The sequence below is a fragment of the Lucilia cuprina genome, chromosome 5 (assembly GCF_022045245.1).
Source record: "Lucilia cuprina isolate Lc7/37 chromosome 5, ASM2204524v1, whole genome shotgun sequence".
NCBI classification, from domain to species: domain Eukaryota; kingdom Metazoa; phylum Arthropoda; class Insecta; order Diptera; family Calliphoridae; genus Lucilia; species Lucilia cuprina.
Window position 1 is genome coordinate 3,354,617 of NC_060953.1, and position 20,736 is coordinate 3,375,352.

The 20,736-nt window shown below is 26.9% G+C and overlaps 1 protein-coding gene across 1 annotated transcript in view; it reads left to right on the plus strand.

Moving 5' to 3' along the window:
• Positions 1-1,150: 1,150 nt before the first annotated feature.
• Positions 1,151-20,736, plus strand: part of LOC111676907 (ral guanine nucleotide dissociation stimulator-like 1) — a 27,081-nt gene continuing 7,495 nt past the window's right edge. The window contains exons 1-2 of the mRNA XM_046952012.1: positions 1,151-1,440; positions 7,562-7,759. Coding sequence (XP_046807968.1) covers positions 7,733-7,759 — 27 coding nt within the window. The 5' untranslated portion in view covers positions 1,151-1,440; positions 7,562-7,732. The remainder of the gene's footprint in view (positions 1,441-7,561; positions 7,760-20,736) is intronic.

Genomic DNA, 20,736 nt, shown 5'->3' on the forward strand with positions numbered 1-20,736 from the left:
TAGATAGATAGATAGATAGATAGATAGATAGATAGATAGATAGATAGATAAATAAATTGAGAGAATTATTTCGAAACTGTGATGGAACATATCTCCAATGAAACACTACTGTTGGCATCACTGTTGAAACGTTTTATAAGAGAAGAAGAGAGGGAGAGAGAGTGATTAAGATTGCGAGAGATGGAAAATTGTTCTTTTGAAATGTTATTAAGATAACTTAATTGTTTCAATTAAATATTATATAGTAAAAATATTAAATTAACAACCAATTTTATAAGAAAAGAAAGAGAAATTAAACTTATATCTGTATATACTATAATATTGGGACAATTTCTTTCTTGAAATCAAGTAACAATAAAAACAGCAATATTACTAAACTTGCCATCTCTGTTACCAAATGCCATCCATCTTTTTCAGCCAACTTTTGGCTTAAATGAAATATCGTAAACACAGAAAATACCAAAAATAAAACAGATGCCAAACTACAATAAAAACAAGTAACAAACGATCTTAATAATAATATTTGTCCATGTTTTTGTATCTATTACTACTCTGACGTTTGTTAATGTTTTTCAACTGGTGTTGTTGTGGTAACTGTTGTCATTACTGACGTATATATGTACTTGTCTGTCTATCAGTCCGTCCGTGTGTTCGAACGGCTGAAGCTGGGCTGAAGAGTATTTGTTTGATTTGTAGTTTTTATTATTTCTTTGTTTTCTATAGTTTAAAAAAAAAACATGAAGTAAAAACGACAAACCAAAAACCCAGAAACACTAAAGAAAATAACGTACGAGACAGACTCAAAGTTTCCACACTGACAAACAGTCAGTCGCAAATTACGTGTTCCAACGAAAAGATCGAAATGCTGACGAAGCGTAACGAAACGCGTTAGTGTAACTGGGAGAGTAGAAAACAAAACCCCAATAAAAATACAAATAAAAAAATATATCTATAAAAATTTTAACAAAAAATAAATAATAATTAATAAGTTAGAAAAGAAAAATATTTATGATTGATTTTCTAATTGTAGTTAATTGAAAAATATCAACAAAATTGCAAAGAAATAAATAAAATTGATCAATCGATAGAAAAATATGTTAAAAGAAATGAAAGTATAAATTTAAGAAAAGTTTATGGAAAAAATAAATGAATTAAAGAAAAACAACCAGGAAATAATTTTTTTATAAGTATTAAACAAAGTTTTTTCTTTTGTTTTTCTTACCAAAAAAAAAAAAAAATATAATAAAAAAGCATTAAGTGAAAAAAGTGAAAACCAACCAATTATTTAACTAACCAGTTGGCAGTTTTATATTAAAAAAAATGTTTATTTGTTGTTTTTGTAATTGTTGCTGGTCAAGTTTTATTTTTGCTAAAAAGCAAAATATTGTTGTTACTTCCCTTTAAAATTTTCAAAAAAAAAATCTTATTAAAAAAACAAAGGTACATAATGAATTTTAATTTTAAATAATTTTTAAATTTAAACTAAAAATAATTTCAAGTTAATTTTAGCAAAAAAAAACCTTAACAACAAAAGCTTCTTTTTTTGTACATAAAAATTTAGACAAACATTTTTATTTTGTGGCTCAAATGTTTTATCGTAAAATTATGAAAAAATACGTGAATAAAAATTTAAAATATAAAAAAAAAAATTGTACACACAACAACAATAAAAACTGATCACAAACAGAAGAAGAAGAAGAAGAGGAATTAAAAAAAACAGCAGCAGCAAACTGTCAAACTTCACCTGAGCAACACTTGTTTTCTTTAAACCAGGTTTAAAAGAGAGAGATTGAGGGAAAAGAGAATCGAAACAAGAGAGTAAACAAGGAGAAAAACAAAGTGTAAATTAGTGTAAACAATGTAACGATTCAAGGAAACAGGTTATTTATTTAGGAATAGAATAAATAAATCTGGAAGGAAATTGCTTATGTAGTTGCAGAAAATGAAAAGAATTTTTAATTTAATTAAAAATACACAAATTTTAAAAAATTTGAAGAAATCGTTACAAAAGAAAATCTATAGTTTGGTCTATGGTATATTCTGTAGTTTAGTCTTTAGTATGGACTATAGTCTATTGTCTAGTCTACTGTCTAGCCTATAGTCTAGTCTATAGTCTAGTCTATAGTATAGTTTACAGTCTAGTCTATAGTCTAGTCTATAGTCTAGTCTATAGTCTAGTCTATAGTCTAGTCTATAGTCTAGTCTATAGTCTAGTCTATAGTCTAGTCTATAGTCTAGTCTATAGTCTAGTCTATAGTCTAGTCTATAGTCTAGTCTATAGTCTAGTCTATAGTCTAGTCTATAGTCTAGTATATAGTCTAGTCTATAGTCTAGTATATAGTCTATTCTATAGTCTAGTCTATAGTCTAGTCTGCAGTCTATTCTATAGTCTAGTTTATAGTCTAGTCTATAGTCTAGTCTATAGCCTAGTCTATAGCCTCGTCTACAGTCTAGTCTGTAGTCTAGTCTGCAGTCTAGTCTATAGTATAGTCTGCAGTCTAGTCTGTAGTATAGTCTGCAGTCTAGTCTAGTCTGAAGTCTAGTCTGTAGTCTAGTCTATAGTGTAGTCTATAGACTAGTCTATAGTGTAGTCTATAGTCTGGTCTATATTCTAGTCTATTGTCTAGTCTATGGTCTAGTCTATAGTCTAGTCTGTAGTCTAGTCTATGGTCTAGTCTATAGTGTAGTCTATAGCCTAGTCTATAATCTTGTTTATAGCCTAGTCTATAGACTAGTCTATATTCTATTCTATTCTATATTCTTGCCTATGTATAGTCTATACTCATGTCTTTGGTCTAATGTATAGTATAGTCTGTAGTCTAGACTATGGTCTAGTATATAGTCTTGTTTATGGCGTAGTCTATAGTCTAGTCTATAGTCTAGTCTAGTTTATAGTCTATTCTATAGTTTATAATCTGGTCTATAGAATAGTCTATGGTGTTGAATACAGTCTAGTCTTTAGTCTAGTCCATAGTTTAGTCTATAGTCTGGTCTATATTCTAGTATTTAGTTTGGTATATAGTATATAGTTTTCAGGTGAAGAAATTAGTATTTTAAAACTTTAAGTAACCGGTTACTTTTGTGTATAAGATTAAGGAATTATACAAAAAAGTAGTTTTTTTTTTTAATTTGCTGTAGCTTGTGGCTTTAGAAAGTGATTAAGTGTGAAACTTTGTTTTAAATTTTAGTGAGTAACCGATTACTTTTTATGTATAAATTAAGTAATCGTTAAAAAAATCTTATGAGAAAAGTTTGAATAATTTTTTTATAGTATTCTTAACTAAACTATTTTCAATTTAATGCTCTATTTCTTTGTTTAAAACTTATTTTATAATTTTTTTGTATTTACCTCAAGATTTCCGCATCTTGTTTTTTAGTTCTTCTTTTTTGCGTTTTGTATTAAGAAATTATCATTATTATAAATAACAAACTATGTATAACATTAATAAAACATTAAACATGTTAATTACCAGACAGACCCATTCTCTTGTTGTGGATCTGTTGTACTACATTGTTGTCTTTTTTTAACCTAAACCACGCTCACGCTGTATTATTCTTGTCTTTTGACTACTTCTCCGTCTTCTACTTCGCCCGCTCTTTTGTTGTGTGATCTTTAGGTTTTTTTCTTTTTCATTTCATAAAAGTCTTTTGCAAACATTTAAAATTAGTACCTGTCTTGTGTTTGTCTTGTTTTTGTTTTCTTTTAATTTCATTCGTATTCAATCAAACAAAAAAGTTATAGAAAAGAAAAATTATAATTTAAAAATATTTATTTCTGCATTTTATCATGTCTTCGACAGGTAAACAAGTGAAAAAAATGCAAAAACAACTACATATTCAAGACAATACTAAAGGTGTAAATAAGATCGTTAGGTTAAGGTATTTAAGAAAGAGACCCTACTAAGAAATTGCATAATTTGAGGAGAAAAGAAAACTATTAACTACTTTGTAGTTTACCCGTGGTGTATAGTGTATATGTTGATGTTTAATAACATTTTTTTTAATTAAAAAATCTATAGATTTCTTTCTTTTACTTTTGATATTTAGACAAACGGTTACTCGGGTAACCATTAAAAATTTATTTGTTTTCAGTAATTTGAAGTTGTTATTGGTTAATTTTAGGCATGTAAAAATCAAATTTTTATAAAATTTTGAAATGTCTATTATTTTCAAAAATGAAAAAAATAACATTAACTTCTAAAGTAACCGGTTACTTTAAAGTATTTTGTCAAGTAATCCTAATAAAAAATATGTTTTTGTACAATTCTAACTCCACGGATTATTATATACATCAGAACACTTGCAATTTCCATTTTTAAGAATTTCAGTAATCGGTTACTTTTAAAAACTATAACGAGTAACCATTCGTTATAGGATATTTTCAAATTTAATATCAAAATAACACTATTTATTTGTATAAAGATAAAGTTAACAAAACAAAATTTTCTAATTTTCAAGACTTAGGTAATCGGTTACTTTTTGGAGTTTTAACAAGTAACCACTAAAAAAATCTATTACTTTGTTAATTTCTATTAAGTTATCATAAACATTTTAATAGTTTATATTTTAATAGAATACCAACAACACGAATTACATTAATATAACTTTAAAAACTAAAATTTCTAGTTTAAAACCCTAAGTAACCGGTTACTTTTGGAAATATGAGTACTCACATGCTATTTTCATGATTTTCTGTTTTAGAATAAAAACTATAAACAAAGTTATAATATTTTGATGTAAAATATTATAAGATTGTGAGTGTTTGATAAAAAATAATATGGGTACCCGGTTACTTTTTTATACATAAAAAAGGAAAATTGCTTTATTAAATTAAAAGTAACCGATTACTTTTTGGATTTTTTTTCAAGTAATTAAGATGAAACTTAAAATTTCTGTTAAATTTTCCTTATAACATTACTCTTTGAAGGAAAAATATATAAAATTTTACATTTCATTAACATGAGTAATCGGTTACTTTTATGGTTATATAGAGTAATCGTTGAAAATTAACGTTTTTCTTAGAATGGTTTATAAATTTATTAACAAAACTTTAAAAGTCTCGATATTTTCTTAAAATTTTAACATGTTTTTATATAAATATCTATTGGTTATTCGAATACTCGTTAGAAAAATAACGAGTTATTAAGAAATCGCTAGTTTTGATTATTATTTTTTTTTGGAATTTTTCTTGTTCAAAATAAATGCTTAACAAAAATTGTTTTAATTTTTAAAATAATGTTTAGATTTCTTTGAAACTTGTAGGATCTATAGAGAAGAAGTTTGACTTTCCGAATTTTGTATTTGGAGTTCAAAGTTTAAGGCACAAAGGGACATACAATGGGTTAAAGTTGAATAACTCAAAAAAATAGAAAAATATAAAAAAAATAAAATATTTCAACATTTCTGAATTTGTTTAACAGTCTACTAATAAGAAATGGTTTAGATCGATTAAAAGGGAGTTACACTTTCAGAATGTAATCTCTAGAGTCAGAAATTTCAAACAAAACGGAAGTTACAGTGAGTTAAAGTTGACTATAGGGAAAGATTTTTTTCGAATTTTGCGATTTAAAAATGTTAGACATATTAAAGTTTTACTTCAAAAGTTATTAGACAAAATGAGTTTGATCAATAAAACAGGAGTTAGACTTTCAGAATAATGTTTTTAGAGTCCGAAATTTTATGTAAACTTGACGCTATAGTAGGCTTAAGTTGTAAACCCCAAGTGCAAAATTCAAGTTACATGAAGGACAGACATTACAGTTAAGAAAGAAACGTTACGTATGTTCCTAATAAGATCTCACATGAAAGCTAAAGACTTGACAAATGCAACGCTAAACTTATATGCTCAAAATTTTTGAAGTAGTTCTTAAAATTAGCAATTGAAACCAACTACCATTCAAGCGTACCGTAGTAATGTTGTATTTGATTTGAATTTTTTTTTATATATATTTCGCATTTGACGGTCACTGAGTTTCTCTCTCTTTCTCGATGTCTGATTTTATAAGACAAAACCGACATTTAGACTGTCATTAAAAACAACAAACAGCAAGACATTTTAAATAATAACAATAAAATTCACTACACTATAATTTACTTTTTTTTCTACTTGTGGTATTTTTTTTTTTTTGTTATTTTTTTCTTATGACAACTACAAATAATATCTTTTTAGACAAATTGCACATACCAACCTAAAACATTTATTATTCAGTTAAAAAAATTTGAATTTGTAATTGGAATTTTTATTTTCAGTTTGTTTTCGGTTTTTGGTTTTTCGTGTAACATAATTATTAAGGCATTCCCTCGATAAAGAAAAAAAAAAATATTATTACCAAACATAAATAAAATTTCATTTTTTATTTAATTTATTTGTAAATATTATTAAAAGCTTTTATTTTTTTTTTGGTATTTTTACGTTAAAACTAACGTTATTGGTAGACCATGTTTGTTTTACTATTTCTCTTCTTTAAATTTTTTGTTTAAACCTAAATATTTGTGAATATTTTAAGATTTTTTTAAATTAAACATTGTTTAGTAAAATGTTGAGGAATTTATGCTTAATTTTTTCGATATTAAACTGGTTTTAATTTTAAACTTAAAGAAACCAAGCAAAAGATCTAAACTTTACACTGTGGGATATTTTCACTAAAAATGTCGAATGTTTAAAATTATATAATTAATTAATTTTTAATCAGAATACCTTGAAACTTGACACAACTATAAAAGAAGACATAAGTTTTTAGATTGAGTAGCTTGGACTTATACAATTAAAGTTCTAGTCTAGTTTTTAGATTCTAGTATACTCTTAAGTCTAGCCTATAGTCCAGTTTATAGCTTGATCTCTAGTCTAGTTTATAGTCTAGTCTAAAGTCTAGTCTATAGTCTAGGCTATAGTCTAGTCTAAATTCTAGTCTATAGTCTAGTCTATAGTCTAGTCTATAGTCTAGTCTATAGTGTTGTCTATAGTCTAGTCTATAGTCTAGTCTATAGTCTAGTCTATAGTCTAGTCTATAGTCTAGTCTATAGTCTAGTCTATAGTCTAGTCTATAGTCTAGTCTATAGTCTAGTCTATAGTCTAGTCTATAGTCTAGTCTATAGTCTAGTCTATAGTCTAGTCTATAGTCTAGTCTATAGTCTAGCCTATAATCTAGTCTATAGTTTAGCCTATAATCTAGTCTATAGTCTAGTCTATAGTCTGTTCTATAGTCTAGTCTATAGTCTGTTCTATACTCTAGTCTATAATATAGTCATTAGTCTAGTCTTTAGTGTAGTCGTTAGTCTAGTCTATAATCTAGTCTTTAGTCTAGTTTATAATCCACTCTATAATCTAAACTATAATCTAGAATATAGTCTAGTTTATAGTCTAGTCTATAATCTAGTTTATTATATAGTCTATAGTCTAGTCTATAGACTATATATTTCTTAACTTATACCTTATAACTTTAATTTTTTTTCGAAAGATCTAGCAGCACGTTCCATTTTATCAAAGATTTATGAACTGCTTTTGTATTAAATTCTAAGAATAATTACTAATTTTATTACTTTTGTTTCTCTCTAATTACAGTTCGAAATTGTTTTAAAAATTTTGTTAAAAAAAAATTTCGTAAATTATTTGTGGATTTCTATTTTTATTTTGGCAACCAGAGGCAGCCTGCAAAATGTTTGGGTTTTTAACAAATAATTTTATTAACTATCAGGATTGGAAATTAATAAATAATTTGAACTCAAGGAAATAATGTCACAAAATGCTGCCGATAGTTTGGTAAGTGTGTTGTTGTTGTTTTTTTTTAATTTTATTATTTAGGAAAAGTTATATACGTATTAAATTGGCTTAAAATTTATTTAATACTTTTATTAACACTAACGTGTGAAAAAAAAAAAGATTGTTTGAATGGAAATCTTATTTTGCTGCAAACAAAGTGATATGATTTAGCTTATTTTTTTGTTATTTTTTAATGACCATTAAAAATTGTTTTGAACGTAGAAATAAATATGAAACGAAACGTAACGTATAAATAATAATACAAAAAATAAACTACCTCACACTCATGGCTACAGAAATATCTAAACAGAGATATGTGTATTTGAAACCAAAACTATACATTTTCTCTTAAAAAGATGTTAAAACGTGAGAATTTTATTAAAATTTATTTTCATATACATAAATGGAGTTTTATAACAACACAATTTATTTTGGGAAATTTTTTTTGTTAAACATAAAATGTTTTAACATTTTCACATTACTTGAAAATTTATGATTTAAAGTTTTTCTTTTGATTTGTTTATTCGTTTGACTTTTAAAACCTCAAATGTTTAATTGATATGTATGCAGATTATTAACAAATACTTTTTTAGTATGACTAATCTAAAAACATTTCCCTTTAAAAAAAGCTGTAATTATTATTAAAAAAACAGCAATTAATGTAATTATAATTATTACACTGTTTAATAATTAAGTTCTAATTTGTTGTTGTTTTGTTTAAGTAAAATTGTAATAGATTAACAACATCATTTAAAAAGCGTGGGAGATTTTTCAAAATAAACAACATACGCAAACAAACACATACATAAACAGCATTTCCTCTCATTATTGCTCTTTCTCTCATATAACAAATTGTAATAGATTTGTAAACAAATTTTACAATAACAACAAACAAAAATTCTTAGAGAAATCAAAACAAATGAGAGCGAAAAAAGAGAAAAAAAAAACGATGAGAATAAATCAAACGGTAACGTTAACGCAAAATAAAAACGTTTTTTATGACTTTTGATAAAAATCAGTTTTCTATGGAAATCCGATTTTTAGTTAAAAAGTGAAATTTAAAAAAAACTGGATTTTTGGAAGGTAATCGGATTTTTAGTAAAAAATGGAAATTTTGGTGAAAAATCTAATTTTTAATGAAAAATTTAAATTTTTAGTAAAAAATCAAATTTTAAATGGAAATTTTGATTTTTGGTGAAAATCTAATTTATAAAAAATCTATTTTTTTGTGAAAAATAAGATTTAAAAAATTTTTATTGAAAATTTTAATTTGTTGTAAAAAAAAAAATAAAATTTTGGTGAAAAATCTAATTTTAAGTGAGATATTGAATTTTTGGTAAAAAAAATCAAATTTGGTATAAAATCAAATTTTTAATAAAAATTTTGATTTTGGGTGAAAAATATAATTCTTAAAGAAAAAACTTATTTTATAATAAAAAATCAAATTTTTAGTGAAAAATAAGATATTTTAAAAAAATCGAATTTTATTAAAAAATTTTATTTTTGAAAAAAAATCAAATTTTTGGTGAACATTTCCTATAGAAAAGTGTCCGTTTTGTATAAATAATCGTCTTTAGATTTTTTTGTATAGAAATGTATATTCTTTAGATTATTTTCTTAGACTCTTTTCTATAGAAATTGGCTATGTCAACTGCGGCCAGATTGAGTGTAACTGGTAAGTGGAAACAATGCTCAATAGGTCATGCTAGGATCATAGATCATATACCGAATAATCAGTACATTGTTGATTATTGTATTCCGGTACCGTCTCTAGTGAGAAAGTTCCGATATTATATCTCTTCGGAGTGTATACAGACGGAAAATGTCCATGAATGCCGGACGTCTTTCAATGAGATGGCGAGACATTCGAACATCACCCTAATTTGGGTAAAGGGACATGGGATTTCGTAATGCTGTGGTATTGCTGATACCTTGGCAAGAGCTGGTACTATGCTTAGCAGACTGGATATAGATCAATTCTGTGTATACCACTACTTGCAATAAAGAGGCAGATCACTGAAAACTGCCTCGACATTGCTCAAATGAATCCACACAGGTCTAAATATCTTCTCGGTCTCCATAGACCGCAGTTAAGTTGGCTGATATCGATTATCACTGGCCTCTTTAAATTTGGTAACCATGCTAGATGCATGGGCCATGGGCCCGTTCAGCGACTACTGTAGGAGTTGTCAAAGCGAGGATGAAGAAGAGACTATTACTCAACTCTGCGACTGCCCTGCTTTGGAAACCGGAGATCCGGTTTCCGACGCATGGATCGACTATTTTGGTGATCTATCCGACTTGTCAAACATTCAATTAAAACGTCTTCTAGAGTTCATTAATTTGTCAAAATGGGTTTGAATCCTACAACTCACGGCAGCTGCCGTGACTTTCTCATCTCTCATCCTCTCCTTTTCTTTGCTACTGTCTCTTCCCTATCTCTTCTTCTGTTTCTTTTTCTTACAGGTATCTTTACAAAGGGATCAACATGGACCCAAGTAAAGCCTTAATAGGCTACCTGTGTAAACCTAACCTAAGCTCTTTTCTATAGAAAAATATATTTCTTATGTTCTTTTCTTAAAAAATGTGTTTTCTTTCGACTTTTTTCTATATATTCTCTTCTTTTCTTTAGAAATGAGTTTTATTTCAAATCTTTTCTACAAAAAAAGGGTTTTTCTTAGACCCTTTTCTCGCTTTAGAACTTTTTCTATATAAAAGTGCTTAATTTAGAATATTTTCTATAGAAAAGTGTCCTACTTAGATTGTTCTTAATATAAGCTCTTTTCTATAGAAAATTTATTTACTTTAGACTTTTTCCTAAAAAATACCGTTCTGTAGAAACCCACAACGTTAACGTTTTCTTAAATACGTGTTCTGAACTAGAGCAAAACAAAAAAAGCGAAGAATAACAACAAAAACAAAATGAAGAAAACACACCACCATTATTAAAAAATACACATTGAAAAATAATAAAATAAAACCTGTAAAAAAGGGGGCGATTTAGAGAGAATAACAAATCTATTAAAAAATAAGTAGAAGAGAATAGAAAAGGAATGCAAAAGCGAAAAAAAACAACCCCAAATGGGAGAAGATGTATGTACTTAACTAACGGCACACTTCAATGATGAGTAAACTAGAATTATAAGAAAAAATAGCAACAACAACGACAACAAATGTTATTAACACAGAACTAAACTCAATTTAAAAGAGAATAATGTTATTGTTTATGTTGTTGTTTTTGTTGTTATTAAACAAGTAGAGGGTAATTGTAGATGTGTACTTTAATGTAGTTTTTGTTGTTATTAAATGAGTTGTTGTTTTAAGAGGGTAAGAAAAAATTCGTATTGGATTTTTGTTGGGGGAATTTTGTTTTTGTCTCTCTCTCTGTTAGTTGGTTGGCAGCGGTGAGCGTGTGAAATACATTTTTTTTTCGTTAAAAAAAAAATTAAAAATAAAATTTTTATTTTAATATTGCGCTGGTGAACAAACAAAAAAAATAGCAGAAATTATTAAAATTTAAAAGAAAATTAAAGAAAAAAATTAAGAAAAATTAAGTTGAAGAAATATTTGAAAAAAATTAATAAAAAAAAAATTGAAATAAAAATTTATTTAAAATTTTAAGAAAATAAGAAAAAATTCAAATAAGAAAATAAAAAGTTAAAAAAAGTAAAGAGAGGTTTTTAAATTAGAAATTTTAATTAAAATTTAAATTTTAAAGAAAAGGCAAAAAAATAACGTAACGTAACCAAAAGTGCAACGAACCCTTAAGTGGCAAAAAACAAAAGGAAAAAACCCACTACTGATGTCTTGTAGCAACAAACCAGTGACGAATTTATTAATGTGGCTTTAATAGTTTTTTTGTTGTTTCTATTTATCTAAAACGGACTGAAAACTAAGAGTGAGTAGTGTCAGTCTGTTCAGTGGCTCGCCTATTTTGAATGCTTTGTGTCATTACCTGTGTGCATAATATAGAAAGAAGATAGAAAGGAGGAAAAAAAACATCAGCAGACTAGCAACCACTCCTTTAAACATCGAAACTAATTGGCCCAAAGAGGGGTTGCTGCATGCCACACACATTCATAATTTCACAATTTTTAAATAAATATTGTTCAACTCTAGCAGGATATTACATGATATTATTTTTGGATTTACCCATAAAAGTGCAGTTGAAAATCAACAAAGAAACACACATCAAAAGCGATCAATAAATTCTTGGTAAACACAACACAAAAAAACGGCTTCTTTAACTCCCTCTACATTCGCAACTTCTACGTCATTTTCTTCGCCTTCATCATTCACAGCCTGTTTGCTTACAAACTCCTTCTATCCCTTACCCTCTGGTCCTAAAATACAATTTAAGGATTTTTTCCATAAAACCAGAAATGATTTAAAAACTAAAATCTCTAAAAATCAACAAATTCAACAACAGCAGCAGCAGCGATATCTCCAACAACAACAACAACAACAATCTCATCTACAACAATTACAAAAATCTTCTCAAATGGTAATAAACAAATTTAAACTAATTTATTTAAAAAAAGTGTGTGTGAAATAAAAAACATTAAATAATTCTTTAAATAACTTGTAAATAACAAAAACAACTACAATGTTTTTGACAATAACAACAATACTAATGTTTAATTTAGACAACAACTACACATACAACAACCACAAAAATCATATAAGAAGTTGTGTGTCTTTATTTATTTTTGTTTTTATATAAGAATTGTCAAACCCTCATGACAATTGTATTTTTTCCTTTCTTCTTCCTCCCTCTCTCTTTTTCTATTCCTTGTTTTGTTATTATGTTTGTTGTGCAAAAAAAAAAAAAAAAAAAAAAAAAAAAAAAACAAGAAGAAATATATTTTTAAACTCACCGCTATTAATTAGATAGTGTGGCCAGATTACTGCAACTACAGGAAATATCTAAAATAAAAAGGGAAAAAGTTCAAGTTAAGAAGATATTTTATAAAATAAAAGAAAAATTAGTTTTAAGCGATAAAATTTCCATAAATGAATCTAAAAAAAGAGTACAGAAGACACCTTTCTATAGAAAACAGTCCAAAGAATACACTTTTCTTGAACAGTCAGTCTACAGAAGAGGGAGTATTCTATTGAACCAACCATTTAGCAAAAGTATCAAAAATACATTTTTCCGTAAAAAAGAACTCGATTCTAATACTTTACAATAGAAAACAGTCTAGAAAAGACAACTTTCTATAGAATAAATTCCAAAGAACACACTTTTTTTAACAGTTACAGAAGAGATTTTTTATATTAAACAATATATTCAGTAAAAATATCAAGAAGACATTATTCCATAAAAGCGAATTAAAAGAAGCAACGATTTTAACACTTTACAATAGAAAAGAGTCAACAAACGACACCTTTCTATAGGATAGAGTCCATAATATACACTTTTCTATAACAGTCAGTCTATAAAAGAGATTTTTCTATTGGACCGAAGAAACTTTTCTATAAAAACTAAACTGAATAACCCGATTTTCTTTAGAATCGTTTTTTTAGACTTTACAATAGAAAAGAGTCCAGAAAAGATAACATTCTATAGAATAGCATGTTGTGAGAACACTTTTCTATAGAAGAGAATCTAGAGAACCAGAAACGACAACTTTCAATAGAATAGAGTCCAGAGAACATATTTTTTCTATAAAAGTCAGTGTTTAGAAGAGATTTTACTATTGGACCGAAGACACTTTTCTATAAAAGCGATTCTTAAAAACCCGCTATTCTATGGAAAGGATTCGTACACTATACAATAGAAAAGAAGGGACACGCTTTTCTATAGCAGTTAGTCTTCAGAAGATACTTTTCTATTGGACAGAAGACACTTTTTTATTAAAACTAGCCTAAAGAACGCAATATAAAAATATTCTAGAAAAGATGCCTTTCTATAGAATAAAGTCCAGAAAACACAAGTTTCTATTACAATTAGTCTAAAGAAGATATCATTTATCTAGCAAAAGTATGCAGATGACACTTTTCTATAAAACCGAATCTAAAGAAAACCACTTTTCTATCACTTTACTATAGAGAATGAAATACTTTTTAAATAAAATAGTTTAGAGAAAGAAATTTACTATAGAAAAGAATCTATGGAAGACTCGTTCTAATAGAAAATATTCTAAAGAAGACACTTTTGCATGAGAAATCTACTGAAGCAGTTTTCTTTATACAAGAATCTATAGATGATTATTTAATAAATACTTACATGAAAGATATATTTTCTATAAACAGATATCGATCACACCAATCAAACTATTAAAAAGTATTTTTTTATAGAAAAGTGTCTGAGAAAGATGAAGAATCTAATTTTCAAATGGCAGGATCCTATGAAGATAATTTTCTTTAGAAAGGAATGCAAAGAAAACACATAACCATACAGGAGTGTCTAAATAACATTTTCAAAAGGCAGGATTCTATGAAGATAATTTTCTATAGAAAAAAGAATGTTCTCTAAAGAGGGCAGTTTTCTATAGAATATGCTCTAAGTCCTTCTCAGTAGAAAATATTCCAAAGAAAAGACTTTTGTATAAAAAATAATCTAAAGAATACACTTTTATATAAAGAGTCAATAAAATACACTTTTTCGTTAAAAGCAGCCTTAAGACATTTCTATAGAAAGTTTTTTTCTATAGAAAAAATTCCACAAATATTTTTCAATAGAAAAATAGTTTAAAGAGTACTATTTTCTAACAACGGCGTATACATATAAACTCTGAACCCGATTTTCTGTCTCTAAAACTTTAAAGAAATCTTAGAATTTTTGCATTTGGGGAGATTTTTATTGTCCTATTTTGGATTTTTACTATTGGCCATCACGCTAATAAACAGAGAGGTGTGTGTTATTTTTTTCTACTCAGTTTATATGTACTCCCCCTACAACAAAACAAAAAATATATTCATACAACATTTGGTTCACATGTGATTCATTTTTTTATATTTATTAGTTGTTGTTGCTTATTTTTGCATTTAAATATATAAATTGTGTATTGTTTGAAAATAAATCCCACATTTATAAAACACAAATTCTAAATAAGAACATTTTTTTATATTTATATAGAATTTTTTTTTTTGAAAATTTCTTAATTAAAAATTTTATTATTTTGCATTCAATCACTCACTCATCACATCTCATCAAAATACAACAACTGTTACAGATATTTGTTTACAAAATTTAGAAAAACCAGAGAATTTGCTTCTGCTTTCTTTTGTTGTTGTTGTGAGGTGAGATGCTCCATTTATATATGTGAGATAAAAACGAGAGGCATCCCCCCACCCTTTCAAAAAAAGATGCTGCATAAATTTGTTTTTAAGTGAGTGTGTAGCTTTATGTGCATCACAAAATAACGGATGTGTATGATAAAAAGAAAGCAACAATAATTAGTTTGAGTGTTTTTGGAGGATCATGGCGTTACAAAAAGAGAGAGGGCAGGAGTGGGTAATTTATGTTTTGAGATAGTACTATCTCTGGTTTGCTATCGTTATAGACCATAGACTAAACTATAGCCTAGTCTATACATTCGATTTTAGACAAAACTATAGACTATACTAAAGACTAGACTATAGACTATACTATAGACTAGACTATAGGCTAGACTATAGACTAGACTATAGACTAGACTATAGACTAGACTATAGACTAGACTATAGACTAGACTATAGACTAGACTATAGACTAGACTATAGACTAGACTATAGACTAGACTATAGACTATAGACTAGACTATAGACTAGACTATAGACTAGACTATAGACTAGACTATAGACTAGACTATAGACTAGACTCAAGACTAGACTATAGACTAGACGAGACTATAGACTAAACTATATAAAAAAGGGACTAAACTATAGACTAGACTATTGACTACAATATTGACTAGACTATAGACTAGACTGTAGACTCGACTATAGACTAAAATATTGACTATACTATAGACTAGACTATAGTCTAGACTATACACTAGACTATAGACTAGACTATAGACTAGGCTATAAACTAGACTGTATTTATTTGTTCTATGACTAAAAGTATTATATAACCAAATTTTCCATCTCTGGTTCTTGATGTGTTATTTAACACATAATTCTCTTATCAGTTTTGTTTCTAAAACGGGGCTTCTGTCTTTTGTAGTTTAATTGTTTAAAATTTGTAACATAATCATTTAACAATTAATGTTTTTCTTTTTTTGTTGGTGTGAACGCACTTCCTTTTCTTTTGTTAAAATAATAATTTTAAATATAAAGTGTTTGCTTTTATTTTTAGTTTTAGTCATGATTTGTTTTTATGTTAATTTATTACAAAACGTTTATAAACAATTTATAAGTGGCATGAATAGTTTTTGGGTTAATTATTGTTTTTTTTTTTACCATACCTTTGTCATTGTTGTCATGACTTTTGTTGTAAATGGCAGGCAGGGAATTTGTTGTTCTTTTTGAAACCTTAAGCTTGTTTTTGTTGTTGTTTGTTTTTGATAGCCTCAGTCTTTCAATCATTCATTCAAATTTTACACTCAGTCATTGTAGTCGTTGTTTGTGTAAAACTTGAGAATGTTGAGAATTATTATGATGTTGATGACGATGATGATACATAGTTGTTGATGATTGTTGTTTAAAATACTTTTGTTTATATGTACTATTTTTTGTTATTATTTATTTTGTACTTTTTAGTTGTTCTTGTTTTTTTTTTGTGTAATTGTTATGTCGTTATGTTTTTTCTGTGTTGTACTTATTTACGTCGTTTTTCTTTTTCTTTGTTTTTGTTTTATTTTCTTGCATATTTATGTTTATTATTGTTTTTGTTTTTGTACATTAATGTACATTTGTGTATTAAATATAATCAAATACTTAAATTTGTGCCTTGAATTTCAATTTGGGTCAATGCATTTCAATTGGACTTCTACTCTGAGGAAAAGTACCTCGAGAATTTTGTAAAACAAAGCAAATAAATTAACTTTTTTCTAAATAAAAGTAAAATTTAGTTCAACAAAACTTAGAAATTACCGGACATAAAGCATCATCACACTTGTGCTAAATGATAAGAACTCAAAAATATTTGTTTTTTTTTTCTGGAAATTTATTAAATTATTTAATATTTTTTATTAAAGATTAATTTAATGAGAAACCACAGCAGCTGTTTTTTTGCTTTAGAAGAAAATAAATTTAAATAAAACATTTTCAAAAAAGTACAAATCTTATAAAGTCTTCTTTTAGACAAAAGTACATTTTTTAAAGAAATGCAAAACAAAAAGTACTTTTTCAAAAGTCACTAAAAAGTACCTTTTTCAAAGAAGTAACTTTTTTCAGTACTTTATCTAGAACACAGTTCAAGTCAATAGTCTAGACTCTAGAAAAAAAATCTTCTGTGTCAATTTCAGAAACTCTTCTAAAAAATTTAAAGAAGATACAGTTATATAGAGAAAAGATATAATCAGATGCGGCTCTAGAAAAGACACATGTGATAATTACTAAGCAGAATTTATTGTAAAGAAGTTACTGTTCTATAGAAAAGAGACTAAAGATCAGATACGGTTCTAAGGATAACTGTTAAGTAAAGGCACTTTTTCAAAGTTCCCAAAGAATAAACTCATCCTTCCCATACTTCCCAAAAAAAAGTGTCTAGAGAAAGCATTTCTATAGAAAAATATCAAAAGAATTCTTAATTAGAAAATAATCTAGAAAATATATAATTCTATAGAATCTCCTAAAGAATATAATCTGCTGTAGAATATGATAAAGAAGACACTCTTCTATAGAAAAGATTGTCGGAAAAACATTGCAGATTGGCCAGAAAAGACACTCTTCTATACATAAGTATCTAAAGAAAAACTCCTCTTTAGAAAATGTCTAGAAAAGTCACTCTTCTATAGACAAGTATCTAGAGAAGATACTCTATTATAGATAATTGTCCAGAGAAGACACTTTTCTATACAAAATAATATAGAAAACTTTTTTCTTGTAGACAAATACCTAGACTCTCTTCTATAGGAAAATGTGCCTAGTGTTATCTGTAGAAAGACTATTATACAGATAACACTTTTCTATAAAAAAAAGTCTGTAGAAAAGATAAGTGGGAAGAAAGACGCTCGTCTTCTTAAAAGTGAGAAAGAAATGTTACGTCTACTAAATGTTCTTGTCTACAAGAAGGAACTTTTCTATTAACGAGTCTAGAAAAGTTCTACAGAAAAAAAAGAATACAATCTTTTATAGAAGTGTCAGAGAAAACTCTTTTCTATAAATAACTATGTAGAAAAAATCATTATTCTACAGGAAAGTCTCTAGAGAGGACAATCTTCTATGGAAGTGTCTTAAGAAGGTTCTTCAATATAGAAAAAAAATTTTAAAAAATTTAGTAAAGCATCTAATGAAGGCACTCTTCTATTAAAAAGTCTAGAAAAGTTTCTTTTCTAAAACAAAGATTGTACAGAAGACACTTATTTTAAGGAGGCACTTTTCTTTTAAAGAGTCTTGAGAATACACTCTTTTATAGAAAAGTGATTAGGGAATACTCTTCTCTATAGAAAACTATCTAAAAAAAACAGTATTATACAGAAAAGTCTCTAGAGAAGAAAATTTTCCATGGAAAAATCTAAAAAAGTTCCTTCACTATAGAAAAAAGTGTAAAAAGTGGACTCTTATATAGAAAAGTTTCTAGAGAAGGTATTCTTCTATTGAAGAGTCTAGAAAAGTTCTTTTTATAGTAAAGAGTCTTGAGAATAAACTTTAAACAAAAGTGATTAAAGTATACTCTTTTCTATAGAAAATAATCTAAAATCTATTGAAAATTCTCTATAGAAGACAGACTCTAGAGAACTTCTTTAGACTTGACGAGCCTAAAGAAGTTCTTTCACTATAGAAAAAAATCTAAAAAGTACACTCTTCTATAGAAAAGCATATTTGGAAGGCACTCTTCTATTAAAGAGTCTAGAGAAGTTTCTTCTCTAATACAAATAGTATAAAGAAGTCAATTCTTTACTAAAGTGTCTCTTCTAGAGAAAAGAGTCTTGTGAATAGAAAACTAACTAGAAAAAAAAACACTATTCTTCAGAAAAGTCTCTAGAGAAGACAAAATGCTATTGAAAAGTCTAAAAGAGCTCCTTTACTATAGAAAAAAGTCTAAAAAGTACATTCTTCTATAGAAGATTATTTAAGGAAGGCACTCTACTGAAGATTCTAGGGAAGTTTCTTCCCTAAAGAAAAGAGTCTAAATAAGGCACTTTTTAAAGAAAACTATTTAGGAAACACATTTTGCTATAGAAAAGTTTTTCAGAGAAGGCCTTTTTTATAGAAAAAAATCTTGAAAATATATTTTTTATAGACAATGTCTAGAGCAATTCTTTTCATTTAAACAAGAGTCTAAAGAGAACTCTTTCTAAATCAAAATTTCTTTCCTTATATCAAAATTTATATGAGAAAGTTTTGTTAAAACAAAAAAATGTTAAATTTCCCCTAAAAGTTCATTAACAATTTAATCAATTCCATTATGGTTTAAACTAGTTTTATTAAAAACTAGAATTTCCATGTTTGACTAATCTCCAAGGGAATCAGAAAGCACACTTTTCCATAATCTCTTAATAGACAAAAACGAAATTATTATTAAACAAAAATATAAAAAAATACTTAGAGATAGAATTACTATTGCATTTCTCTAAAGCAAAAAAAAAAAAAAACACTTAATCAATTTCATTTTCAATATCAAAAATGTTTAAATGTCATGATTCTCTCAATCATCAACAGCACCGCCTAATTAGTAGAAATTAAAATGAATGAATTTCCTCTACAACCAAATAAAGAAAAATTGTGAGTGTTTTTTTCTATAATAAAGATAAGCCGCCATGATTAGGTTTTGAACAAAAAAAAAATATTAAGAAAATTTTCAATGAGAATTAAAACTAAATAAAAAACACATGTAGTTACTAGTCAACATGATTAAACAAATTATTTAAAATGATTTTATGTCAAGCCTTTAATTATAAATTACAAGCCCCAGAGTAAAAATCATTGTATAGACTTCAGTCAGTTGTTTTAAATGAGTCAGTCTTGTTTTTTTTTTTTTTTTTTTTGTAACTGAAACCAAAGAAGGAGGAAAATTATAAAAATAAATACCAATAATTCAAGTGTAAATTCATTATTTAAATAAAAAAAATATTATGACAATTTCAAGTGGTTTTTGAAAAAAAAAAACATATTATTCAAATTCATGCAATTTAATATTTTTAAACAAATCTTTAACAATGACCCCTTATTGTTAGCTTTAGGCCTTTGGTTAGTAAAAATAACAAAAATACGTCATTTATAAATATTTTTTTTTTTTGCTTTTATAGTTTAAGGAGGGAGTTTCTGAAAAAATGATAGACAAGGTCAGTGTTAAGTATCTGTTATAAAATATTTATTATTGAGTAAAGTTGTACATATATAAAATCAATAATTTCTTAAGAGACAAATTACCACAAAAACTCTTTATATAAATAACAACATAAAAAGTTAATGACCTAAAGGATAAAATAAATGATAATATGTATTGTCAAAATGATTGATTTTGTGCAGTTAAGGCCATATTTTTTATGAGTCAATGACTTAAAGACCATGGTTTAAATAATGGTAAAAGTTAACAGAAGAAATTTGATTCCAAAATGACATTGGTGACAGGGTCAATAAAGGAGAAATCGAAAAAACTAAAATATTATTGTAGAGAAGTGAGTTCTTTAGGTACTTCGACAAGACTAGACTATAGACTAGAGTATAGACTAGATTATAGATTAAACTATAGACTAGACTGTAGACTAGACTATGGACCACACTATGGAAAAGACTATAAACTGGATTGTAGACTAGACAATAGACTAGACAAAAGACAAGACTATAGACTAGACTATAGACTAAACTATAGACTAGACTATAGACTAGACTATAGACTAGACTATAGACTAGACTATAGACTAGACTATAGACTAGACTAT